Source organism: Sciurus carolinensis, chromosome 13 (genome assembly GCF_902686445.1).
Source record: "Sciurus carolinensis chromosome 13, mSciCar1.2, whole genome shotgun sequence".
Classification (NCBI taxonomy): Eukaryota; Metazoa; Chordata; class Mammalia; order Rodentia; family Sciuridae; genus Sciurus; species Sciurus carolinensis.
The window spans coordinates 62751248-62763575 of NC_062225.1; the positions used below are offsets into that span (position 1 = coordinate 62751248).

The window sequence follows — 12328 nt, forward strand, 5'->3', positions numbered from 1 at the left end:
TACTGTACTTCTTTCTTGCTTGATTCCTTTCAGTGGCTTTGAATTTAGAGTAAAATCCAACTTCCTTACCAAACTCTAGAGGCCTTGCAGCATCTTCACTCACGTGCCAGCCAAGCTGGCCTCTTGCCTGGCCTGCCTCCCAGTGCTTCCTCACCTCACCACCTCTTCTGTACTCTGGGACCTCCTTTGTCTTCATGCAGGAATCTTAGTCTCACTTATTGGCCTCATCTTTTCTCAGATCCTCATCTCCTGAGCCCATGTGAGTGTTTAAGCCCAGACATTTAGAAGACAGATTTCTCACTTCACTTACGGAATGTTACTTCGCTTTTACATAGGAAGAACATGGAAGCTTATATAATTTGCCCAAGGTTCTAAAGCTAGGAGGTGCACAGCTGGGATTTGAACTCTGGCAGGCTCTCATAGGACTCAAAATGGCTATGCTCTTCTTTCTACCTCCTGTAAAATATTTAAATAATATTGCTTCAGGTTTAGCCATAGGTCAAGTGAGGAGAAGGGTAAAGTTATATCAGAATTTGCTGAAGGAAATGGCAGTAGCCTTTTCAAGTGGCAAAGGATTTAATACTGAGAATTCAGTCCTTTCAGAATAACAATTAGGAGAACTGGAGTCAAGGGCATGCCACCATAATTATGATCCAAGATAAGGAAACTGTTCTGAGAAAAACACCTTCCCACATAGGTTTCTCTGAACATACTTCAGGCTCATGTGAAGGCATCTTGTCATTAGTGCTGGAACTGAGGTACACATAGGCTGTCTCGATCTTATAAAAACAGCTACAGCTGCATAAATTCAGCTTTTAAAAAGTGACCTAAATGTATTATTTAAATATCCAAATATGATGAAATATTAAGTCTGAGTGATAGAGGTGTTTGAAGTATTATATAATTATGAATTTTTTTAATTTAGAAAAATCCTTACAGTAGACCATTTTCTTTTGAAACCCTTGTGTTTCAGATTTTTTTAAATATGCAAACAACAACCCCATCTACATCAACAAGGTTTAAAGACAAATAACACACTGAGAAAAATATGTGCTGCATATATAACAGACTGATATACACTGAGTCTTTGTAAATGAATAAGAAAAGAGTAAACAGACCAGTCCAAAAAGCAATGAAGGCCATGAAATGGAAGTACACAAAAGAAGAACTATAGTATCCAATAATATGAAAATTATTCATCACTAAAAATTAATGAAAGGCAAAATAAAACCATAATGAAATATCTTTATTTTAACCACAGATTGGCAAACATAACATTGGCAAAATCCAATGTTGGCAAGACAAGGAGGCAGTGGGGACTTGTGTGCACAGATGTTTGGTGGGAGTTTAAATGGGTATAACCTTCCTTAGAGAGGGTAGCTTGGCAGTGTATAAATGTGAAGGCATCATCACAGGACAGTGATGTGAGTCATGGAAAGACACCAACAGAAAAGTTAAAGTGAATGCAATTGCTATAATTTGTAGAGATGGTTACATGAAGTTGAATGCTCCCAGACAGAATACAGATTCCCAGATTCCCAGGCCCCCCATGGAAATTATGCCTGCCCATGATATATTCCAGTGTTTTCTACACAGAGCTTTGATGACTCTGCCAGGGACAAGAAGCTGCAGCCTCCCATTCTTCTGGGATCTCCACTCTCTGGCCTCTCTGACTGTAAACCACCCTGCTTACCAGATGCTCAGCCATTACACAGTGAATTCAGCATGTGCTTGAGTGTGTATCACCAAATGAGTGAATTAAAAGTCCCTCTTCCAAGTTTACTTTTTTCCCTGCAAAGCCAGGTGTCAGGTCTGCCTGAAGTTCTCATGTGCCTACAATTGGTTCTAGAAATCCAGTTTTTAGACTTTACTTTCAGAAGATAATTGTACAACTGCAACAAAATGGATGATTACAGATGCTTATTGAAGTGCTTCTAGAAATAAAAATTGGCTCAACCTAACTGCTCATCAATGGGGAATAAGTATATTATTATACATAAAATGAGTCCTCTTCAGCCAATAAAATGGGTGTGCATGTCAGTATTTGTAGTATTTGTACCTCATTTCTGAAAGAAGCCAGGCAATGGAATTGCAGAGGATAAATGGATAATTAGGCAGATGTCAGAGAGGAGACTTCATGGATATACTTTAAAGTTTTTGAACCATTTGAATGCATTTACTTAAAAAGTAAATGGAAAAAAAAAAAAAGGAAAAAAATTAAAAAAAAAAAAAGTAAATGGAGGCCGAGTGTAGTGGCACACACCTGTAATCCCAGCCACTCAGGAGACTGAGGCAGGAGGATCACATATTTGAGGCCAGCCTCAGCAATTTAGCAAGGCCCTAAACAACTTAGCAAGAACCTGTCTGAAGATAAAAAATGACAAGGAAGTGCTGGGGTTGTGGCTCAGTGGTAGAGCACATGCCTCACACGTGTGAGTCACTGGGTTCGATTTTCAGCACCACATATAAATAAATGAATAAAATAAAGGTCCATCAACAAATAAAAATTCTTAAAAAGGAGGGGCTGGGGATGTGGCTCAGTGGTTAAAGCACCCCTGGGTTCAATTCCCAGTACCAAAAAAAAGTAAGCCCAGCGAAAGTCAGACACCCTAAGTTACAGTGACTATTTTGAGGTAGCAAGATTAGAATTACACGTTTTCATGATAAGCATGTATCATTTGACAGATGCAAAAATTTCAAACTAGAAAAGAAAATTATCCGTTCTGCTTTTGTTCCCAGCCCTTGCTCCTGGAACCACTTGCCTGACATTCTCATTTCCTTTTTAATTCTTTCCCCCAGTGTTGCTGATGGAGTCATCAAAAGTGTCTTATGGCAAACACTTCAAGCTCTGAATTTCTGTCATAAACATAATGTAAGTAACATTTTCTAATATATCGGTTAATATCTTCATGATGACTCTTTTCTTCTAAACAGCTCAGGGATCTATTTGAAAATCTAAAGATGGAGGGAAAGAACCAGAAAAGCAAAACAAATGAAAGTTACAGATATGAGGAAAAGAGATTCATTATTCATAGCCCTTTTCCAATTTCTCTAAGAATCATCTTACTAATTTCTCATAAATTAAAAGTTTGTATAAACTTCATGTTTCATTTTACTACAATACTGATTATTCCCATGATTGTTTTTAAATTAGGTTAAAATAATTTTTCAGGGTGTCAGCAGCGTCATCCACCATGGCACTCAATTTTGCTTTTTTTATGTCTCTTAAGTCTTCTATCAGCTGTTCCCCTTCCCCTACCTTTGTTGTAAATTTAATTTTCCAGGCCATTAATTTTTTAAAACCATAGTTCTCAAACTTGAGCAGGCATCAGAATCACCTAGAGAGCTGTGGTAGGGCCTAAGAATGCGCACTTCTAACATTTTCCCAGATGATACCAAACCAGCGGGTACAGGAACCACACTTTAGTTACTGCTATGTTATAGAAATAATTTTGACCACCTGTCTTCTACATATAATTTAATTTGTTCTTCCACCCTGTCTTGGTATTTTTATCTAGAGCCTTGTCATGTTTGGGTTCTGTATTTTTAGACAAGAATATTACACTTGTGGCATGGTACACTTCTTATTGCATGGTCAGGAGGCCTGTAGTGGCTATTGTCTGCCCCTGATAATGTGATACTGATTAATAGGCTCAGGAGGCATGAGTTTGATCCACTCCCCTGACACTTTCCCTGCCAACCATTTTACCTGATGGTTTTAGCATCCAGTGATGATTGTTGCCCATATCCAGTATTTCATTAAGATTAAGAGATGTTAATTTTCCAATTCTACTGTTCCTTCTGCATTATCATTGGAATTTATGAAAAATAACTTACCCTCATGTACTCTTGCTGTTGTAAAATACAGCAAAATGGATATGTGATGATTTCCTTTCTGTGTCAATATTTAAAGTGATGAATAAGTGCCTTAGCAAGCTCCAACTATGGACAATGACAGGCTTCCAGGGAGAGGTTGTAGGCATCATTATAAACATGGATTTTTATAAATTTGATGTTTCCAATCCTTTGTAGTCATTGTTCTCTTAAATGCTCAATTTTCCTGTCTCAGGCCAGTGGGTGCTTACTCACATTGGATCCTGTGCTAGAATGATAGCTTTTAGAAGATATCTCTAGACCTTTTGAGTTGATGCCTAGACAAAGAGAGTGCTAAGGCACCATATGGTCAGTTTTGATGCCAGCAGAATGTCTTACCATAGACTAGGCTTGCTGAAAAAGAAAATACAAGATCATGGAACTAAATGTCAATACTTAAGGAAGCTTTCTTTAGTTTTAAGAAAGTGAAGTTTTTCATTAGAATCAATCAAAAGTCTATTGGTATAGAGGGATATGTTCACAACATACAGAAACCTGTTTTTCATGATGCAAATTGTGCCTTCAAATTTTTCATAAAGATGATGCTGAATATGCAGCAGGGCACACCTGTAATCCCAGCAACTCAGGAGGCTGAGGGAGGAGGATCACAAGTTCAGAGCCAGCCCCAGCAATTTAGAGAGACCTCAACAACTTAGTGAGATCCTGTCTCAAAATAAAAAAATTTAAAAAGGGCTAGGGATGTGACTCAGTTGTAAAGCATCCCTAGGTTTAATCCTCAGTCCAAAAATAAAATAAAATGCTGAATTGAATCCATATTTTTGTTGCTTTCTACCGTGCTGTAGGAGATGTCAAGTTCACCTGAGGTTGCAGCAAGAACTTTATGGGTAGCTAAATTTTGTTTTGTTTTGTTTTGTTTTGTTTTGTTTTGTTTTGTGGTGCTGGGGATCAAACCCAAGGCCTTGTGCTTGCAAGGCAAGCACTCTACCGAACTGAGCTATCTCCCCAGCCCTAAAATGTTTTTCTTTTAAATACTTTTCACTATAAATGTTGTGCTGTGTCCCTGTATAACTTGACATTTTCCCACGTCCTAGAGTAATACAACATGCAAGGCTGATTTATCTGTGTTTCTTTAGTGCTTACCATGCACCTTTTATATAAAAGGTACTCAATAAATACTTGTTGAATGAATGGATGGGTGGATGGATGGATGGATGAATTAGTCACTCAGTCAAGTCTGCCTACCTGGTTGTAACTCACTATTTCCAGAGTACCCAAACATTATTGTAGCTCAATGAAACTGCCATCATTTCTCTGCTTGGAACAATACATTCTATATCTTAAGCTTTAAAATATTGAAAACTTCCCATTGATAATCCATGACCTCTATTAAAAATGGATAGTTTTTAGACAAATTTTCCTCCTCCAAGATGAAAATTACTTCTGAACTTAACCAATTTTCTTATGCAATGATAATTCTTGTGTATCTCTTTTCATTTTATGTTAACTAAAGTGCATATGAAAGAAAAAACTTTTAAGTCATCATAGTCATATATTATTGCTGTTACCATAATACACTTAAAACCTTTATACTCTCCTTATTTTTAGAGGAACTCTAATAATGCTCTCAAAAGAACAGAAAAGGCAATTTGACCCAATAGTGTTGCTGAAGACACCCAGCTACCCATGTGCACCTTCTTATCTCCAGAGTCGTGAGTCTAAGCAAGATAATGGAGGTTAAAGTAGTAAGGGATTGAGACCTTTCCACTCAAAGCATGGCTCATAGAGATCACTTGAGAGCTTGTTAGAAATGCAGAATCTCAGGCCACGCTGTATCTGCTGACTCAGAATCTACATTTTAACAAGAGCTCCAGATGATTGGTGTACATACTAAATTTTGAGAATCACTGGATTTGAGAAAATACATACTTATGTTCTGTTTTACTTTATAATACTGCTAGTATGAGATAGCTGAAGTGATCCATTTAACTTCATTATGAATCCATAGATCTTCTATCTGATTCATTGGTTAGAGAAGAACTTTATCTCATGATAGTAAAATCACAGTGATATCTGAGACATGGATGTGCCCAGCTACAGCATCCATCAGCATCTTGCTGATAACCCTTGGTGGGTTGGCCAGCAGACATCTGTTTTTCCTCTCATGGCTAGTAAAGTATCCATCCCCAAAATTTGGTCAGAGAGAACCACCTTCTCAGTTCATAGGAAACTATTTATTGCTCAGTCAGACATATGAGAAGCAGTTACTGGAATGACTGCTTTCAGAAATGATTCTTTAAGTTGAATGTCAGGTTTAAAATAACACGGTACTCCTCTTTGTGCCAACAATAACTCAACCTGAGCAATGTATGCTAAAAGCTACATATGAAACCCAAGTTTATTAAAATTCTTCTGTTAAAGACACTTGCATGTTTCTTCTTCTTTGGTGGAAAATAAGCTGATTGCAAGAGATACTGCACAAGAGCTGACTGCAGAGAGCTTGCACGAGTGTGGCTTTGCAGTGGAGAAGATGCATGCTGTATGAGTGTTTCTGTGCTCTAGGCTCTGTTTCTTTCTGTTTCAATCATTTTTATTTTTTTTCTTTATTCAATATCCTATCTCTTTATCAGTAGCTCTTCTTACCTATGGCTACACCAATAAATTTTTCTGTTTCTTTGGGACACCCTAATATTTCGTTTTCCTTTTATATTTTTGAATTGAAAAATACTTGCTGTAAATTTCAACGTGGTCTGCCTTAGATCCAAAATAGGCCAACAGGGCTGGGAAGATAGCTCAGTTGGTAGAGTGTTTGCCTTGCAAGCACAAGGCCCTGGGTTTGATCCCCAGCACGGCAAAAAAAAAAAAAAAAAAGAAACCAAAATAGGCCAACAAACAAATATCAATGTAAGTCCATTTAATTTGTAATGCCACCCATAGTCTAGAAAATCTAGAGTTTGATACAAACTCATTTGAGGGACATACCTATTCTAATTAAATCACCAACTACTGGAAGTATTGCTGACTCAGGCAGTTAGTCTAAGTTCCATAAATGCATTATTTAAAAGGGGGTATAATGACTGGGTGTGATAGTACATGCCTGTAATCCCAGCAATTTAGGAGACTGAGGCAGGATGATCACAAATTAGAGGCTAGCATCAGCAATTTATTGAGACCCCACCTCAAAATAAAATTAAAAAGGACTGGGATAGAGCACCACAGGTTCAATACCCAGTACCACCACCACCAAAAAAAGTAGCCTATCAAAATTATTTTGTTCCTATTGTACAATAATGTATTTTTTAAGATTATTACCTAAGGCCTTAGGACTTTTAAGAGACCTAAAATGTTTCTTGCTGGCAGTACACATTATGAAACAGTTGACAATAATTGAGATTACAAAGGAGCAAGCTTTTGTTACCAGTGCCATTTTTGTGACCTACGATGAATTTAAGGGTTAGCTTTTTCTCTTTTAGATAGTGGTTATTGAAGCAAAATGATTTCAGAATTGTCAGTTTGACACAAATGCCTAAAGAGACTGGCAGTGTGGCAGAGAAGTGAGGCAGACACAGTTGATTGTGACATTTAATCAGTGGATTGTCAGTGGCCACCTGCAATCACAGGATTATTGCAAGGATGAAATAATTCATGTGAAAATACTTTAAAAAGTACAGAGCTTTAGAGAGGGCCGAGTGGTAGAAGCTGTCATTTTTACCATTTTCTTTGGGGGGAATAAATGATCTGAAAAGATAGAAGTTCTGAAGAATAGGACCAGAGCTGGTTTTGTTTTGTTTTGTTTTGTTTTGTTTTGTTTTGTTTTGTTACTGGGGATTGAACTCACGGGTGCTTAACCACTGAGCCACATCCCCTGCCCTTTTTTATCTTTTAATTTTGAGACAGGGTCTTGTTAAGTTGCTGAGGCTGGCCTCGAATTTGTGATCCTCCTGCCTCAGCCTCCCAAGTCACTGGCGTGTGCCAGAGCTGCTGCCCCTTAGCACCTCCACAATGTGGGAAACCTCTCCTGGGATCACAATGTGTGTACCCACTTGCTTGCCTTCCTCCAAGCCCCCAACTTAGCCTTGTCATGTTCATCAGGAAGGGTCCTGGTGATACAGCAAATTGTAAGGTCAGTACTTATTAAAAAAGAACAATAGAGTCCCAAAGTGAGAGCTCATCATAGAGGGGTCCTGTCCCGCTGGGAGGGACTCCAGCTGCACTGTGCCAGCACCTCAGGAGGGCTGCCTGTCATTCCAGGTCAGCCCATTGCACAGGATTAGGGATCGCTGATCTAAGTGGGCAACTGTACATCACAGTTCACGCAGGGCAGTTCTGGTCTGCACCTGTCTTCCTGGCACAGTTATTTACAGAGCCCCCTTTTACACTTGAAAGTGTCCTGATATGGAGAAAAAATAATATTGTCCCTCGAATTAAAAGTGAACTTTGGCTTTTTTAAAAACTAATTTAAATGCTTTTCCAGTTTTTCAAATTCACAATAATTATTCAACCTCTTTGTGGTTCTTACTGGAGGTCCTTAGTCTCCTTTCATCTAGGGTCTTACCTGGTACCGTTTCAAGAGGCCCAATAAAAAGTGAAAGAAGTGGTATTCACTTCTTCCAAAAAAAAAAAAAAAAAAAGAATCTGACACAGTTTTCATATACAACTGGAATTTAAATTTCTTCAATAATATAGCAACATTTGGATATACTTTTTCTTTTATATGATAAGATTTTAAATAAATACTACCAATTTCAGTTCTTTTAGAAAAAATGAAGGAAATCTTTGTTTTTATATCACAGGTTACTTATTCATCATTATACTAGTAGTTAATGTTTATTCTTGGTCATTATGATGGCTCAGAAAAATAATCAAATATTGTCTTCCAGTGTATTCACAGAGACGTAAAACCTGAAAACATTCTCATAACAAAGCAAGGAATAATCAAGATCTGTGACTTTGGGTTTGCACGAATTCTAAGTAAGTAGCATTTTTTTTTTTTTACCTAATTTATCCAATTCAGATGATTGTAAACTGATAAGAGTTTAAGTTCTTGCTTGAGGTATTGGATTATGCTAAGTGTTGGGTTGTTTTTCAAAAAGAAAAATCTCACTTTAGCCTTTTAGTCAGTACATTATTTGGCACTTGAGCTCTCCTCCATTCGGCTAGAATTTATTGGATGTCTTCTTCATGTGCTTTGCCCCACAGGAGTAGAAAGAATTATAAGTGCATTTCTGCTCTTCATGCACTTATAATCTACAATAAAAGAAACAAAAGAATAATGCAAAATGGTTGGCAACAAAGTACTAAAATGAAGGTGCAGACAGTTCCCTGGAGGGAGATGTTCATGTGGGCTAAAGTGGTTGGAAAAAAATTTCTTGTAACTGGTAAGGCTGGAAGAGTCAACTGAAAATTAAAGGCACAGGATGCAGAGACAATGCTAAGAAAAAAAGAAATCATCCCAAGCAGGCAGGAAGTAAAGGGAAAGGAGAGCAAAAGGAAAGGGGAGCAAAAAATGATTTCTCCCCAAATCTGGAGCTTTGTAGCAGCGCACGCACACGCGCGCTCACACACACACACACACACACGCACACCCCTTGCAGTATGGGTATGTACATAATCAGAACCCTGAGAGGACACAAATACAGGTGACCTGACAGTGCATTTGGAAGGGTTGGGCAAGAACAAAAACTGTTAAAGATTTTGAGGTTGCTGTGCCTTGTGGTATAAAATAATGGGATCCTAATGATAGTTGGATAATTGATCCCTATGTCATGTGGCTAAAAAGAGAAACAGACAAACACTGGGAAACTATTGAACTGTGATCTCTGCACATAGTACACAGTACATCCGAATCATGACATATTTGGCAGCCATTAGAAGTGATGCTTTCAGAGTAAATGAAAAAGAAAAGCTAACCTGATATATACAGTGCGATCTCTACTTCACTCTACAGGAAGCATAGAAAAAAATACAGGAATACTTATGACCCACAATTTAGGAAATAAGTGAATAATAATAGTCTTCTGATACTTCCCATAAATGCAATGTCAGGTTTGTTTGGTTTTTCCCCTGGAAATCCATTTACACTACAAAAATATCCCATTTGACAATAAAAATATATGAAAAAACTACATATATGTACCATTACAAACTTTAAAAACATAAAACATTTCATGAATTCTTTGGGGAATTTTTCTTTCTAAATGGACAGTTCTGCTGAAAATAGGTACATATTTGATTTTTTCATGAACGTGCATTCTTGCCATCCTTCTGAGTCTTCCTGTAGCAGACATTCTTCTCTGAATGAAGAACCTTAGAACTGAATGTAATATTAGGGTCCTTTGTCTCAGAAATTTTGATTGCATGAACACATCCAAAGTCTCTGAATATTGAACACACTATTAACAATTCCAATAAGTATAACTTCTAGTATGTTGTTATAAACAAAGTGGTAGTATGGTATACTGCCAACTTTTCCCATTGGCTAAAATCCCCATAAGATATGAGCTCAGCACTGGTTACAACTCAAGCTGTTATCAGTAAGAGTTTGGGTCACCGCTGGGGTCATTGTTGGTCATTTATAATGAGACAGGTGAAGGAGGGTGTCCTTAATAGTGTATGCTAAAATACTAATATTGACTGAGTAGACTAAACTACAGAAAAAGTTAAGCTTTTGCCAGACTTGATGGTGCACACCTGTAATCCCAGAGATTTGGGAGGCTGAGGAAGGAGGATCACAAGTTTAAGGCCAGCCTCAGCAACTTAAGTGAGACCCTGTCTCAAAATAAAATGGACTAGGGATGTAATTCAGTGGTAAATCATCCCTGGATTCAGTCTCCAAGTACCTAAAAAAATTTTTTTAAGCTTTTTCTGGATATATCCACATGCAAAAGAATGAAATTGGACCTTTCCCTTAAACCATATACAAAAATTCACTCAAAATGAATCATTCACCTATATATAAAAGCTAAAACTATAAAACTCTTAGCAGAAAACGTAGGGGAAAGACTTCATGAACTCATTATCTGACAGGGATTCCCTGGACATGACACCAGAAATATAGCAGCAAAAAATAAAATAGATAAATTGGACTTAATCAGAATCAAAAACTGTGCATCAAAGGATGCTGTAAACAGTGACAGTGCAACCATGGAAAGGGAGAAAATATTTGTAAATTTATATCTGACAAGGAATTCATATCTAGAGTATATATATGTAGAATTCCTGTAACTCAACAACAAAAATTTATTTTAGAATGGGCAAAGGACTTGAATAAACATTTCTTCAAAGAAGATTACAACTAACTAATAAGCACTACCATTAATCATCAGGGAAATGCAAATAAAAAACACCCATTAGGATGACTATTATAAAAACAACACACACACATACACAACAAATTAAGTGTTGGTGAAGATTACCATAGGATCCAACAATTCCACTTATCTACCCAAAAGTATTGAAAACAGAATTTGAAGAGATACTTGTACAGCAATGTTCCCAGCAGCATTATTTACAGTGGTAAAGAGATGAAGACAACTCAAATGTCCATTTAGGATGAGTAGATCGACAAAAGGTAGTATATACAAGTAATGGAATGTTATTCAGCCCTGAAAAGGAATGAAATTCTGATAGATGCTTACAACATGGATACACCTTGAAAACATTATACTACACAAAGTAAGCTGGACACAAAAGGACAAATGGTGTATGACTCCCTTTAAGGTGTACCAACAATAGTCAAATTCATGTAAACAGAAAAAAAAAACTTGATTATCAGGCACTGTGAAGAGGTGAATGGGAAGTTATTGTTTAACAGGTGCAGAGTTTCAGGCTGAGCTGCTGAAGTTTCTGCATATGGATAGTAGCTATGGTTGCACAACTGGGAATGTTCTTAATGCTACGAAACTACACTTAAAAATGGTTAAAATGGTGAATTTTATGTACATTTTACCACAAAACAAATTAAAGCTCTAGATAAATAAAAGAATATGGATATACAGAGATAAAATTTTTAGCTGAAGAGAAAGAATATTTCCAGATTTATAGTTAATAAGTTGATATAAAAAGCTTATGTAAATTGACAAGAAAAATAACCCACTAAAGTTCTGAGAAGAAAAATTAGCAAGATATTAATAGTTCATAGAATGAAGAAAAGGTTAATAAATACAAATAATCTTCCTCCACACTGATATCAAAGGAATGCATACTAAAATACTACTATTCACCAATGAAGCTGGTGAGGTTTTTCAAACATTAACTATGAAGATTGTTGTTAGTGGGAACAGTTGGAACGAAGCCTTGGGAGAGCGATATGTTAATATGTATCAAACACTTTTCACTTCGTACTTTTTTTTTTTTTTTTTTTTTTTTTTTGGTGCTGGGGATTGAACCCAGGGCCTCATGCTTACAAGGCAAGCACTCTACCAACTGAGCTATATTCCCAGCCCTCACTTTGTACTTTTAATTCCACTTTTAGAAATCTCTCACGGCCCAGGATACT

The 12328-nt window shown here is 37.0% G+C and overlaps 1 protein-coding gene across 5 annotated transcripts in view; it reads left to right on the forward strand.

The window, feature by feature from the left end:
• Cdkl4 (cyclin dependent kinase like 4) overlaps positions 1-12328 on the forward strand; it is a 51864-nt gene that overhangs the window by 15677 nt on the left and 23859 nt on the right. For all 5 annotated transcript variants that reach the window (XM_047523592.1, XM_047523595.1, XM_047523591.1 and 2 more), the window contains exons 4-5: positions 2800-2872; positions 8712-8802. In XM_047523592.1, coding sequence (XP_047379548.1) covers positions 2800-2872; positions 8712-8802 — 164 coding nt within the window. The remainder of the gene's footprint in view (positions 1-2799; positions 2873-8711; positions 8803-12328) is intronic.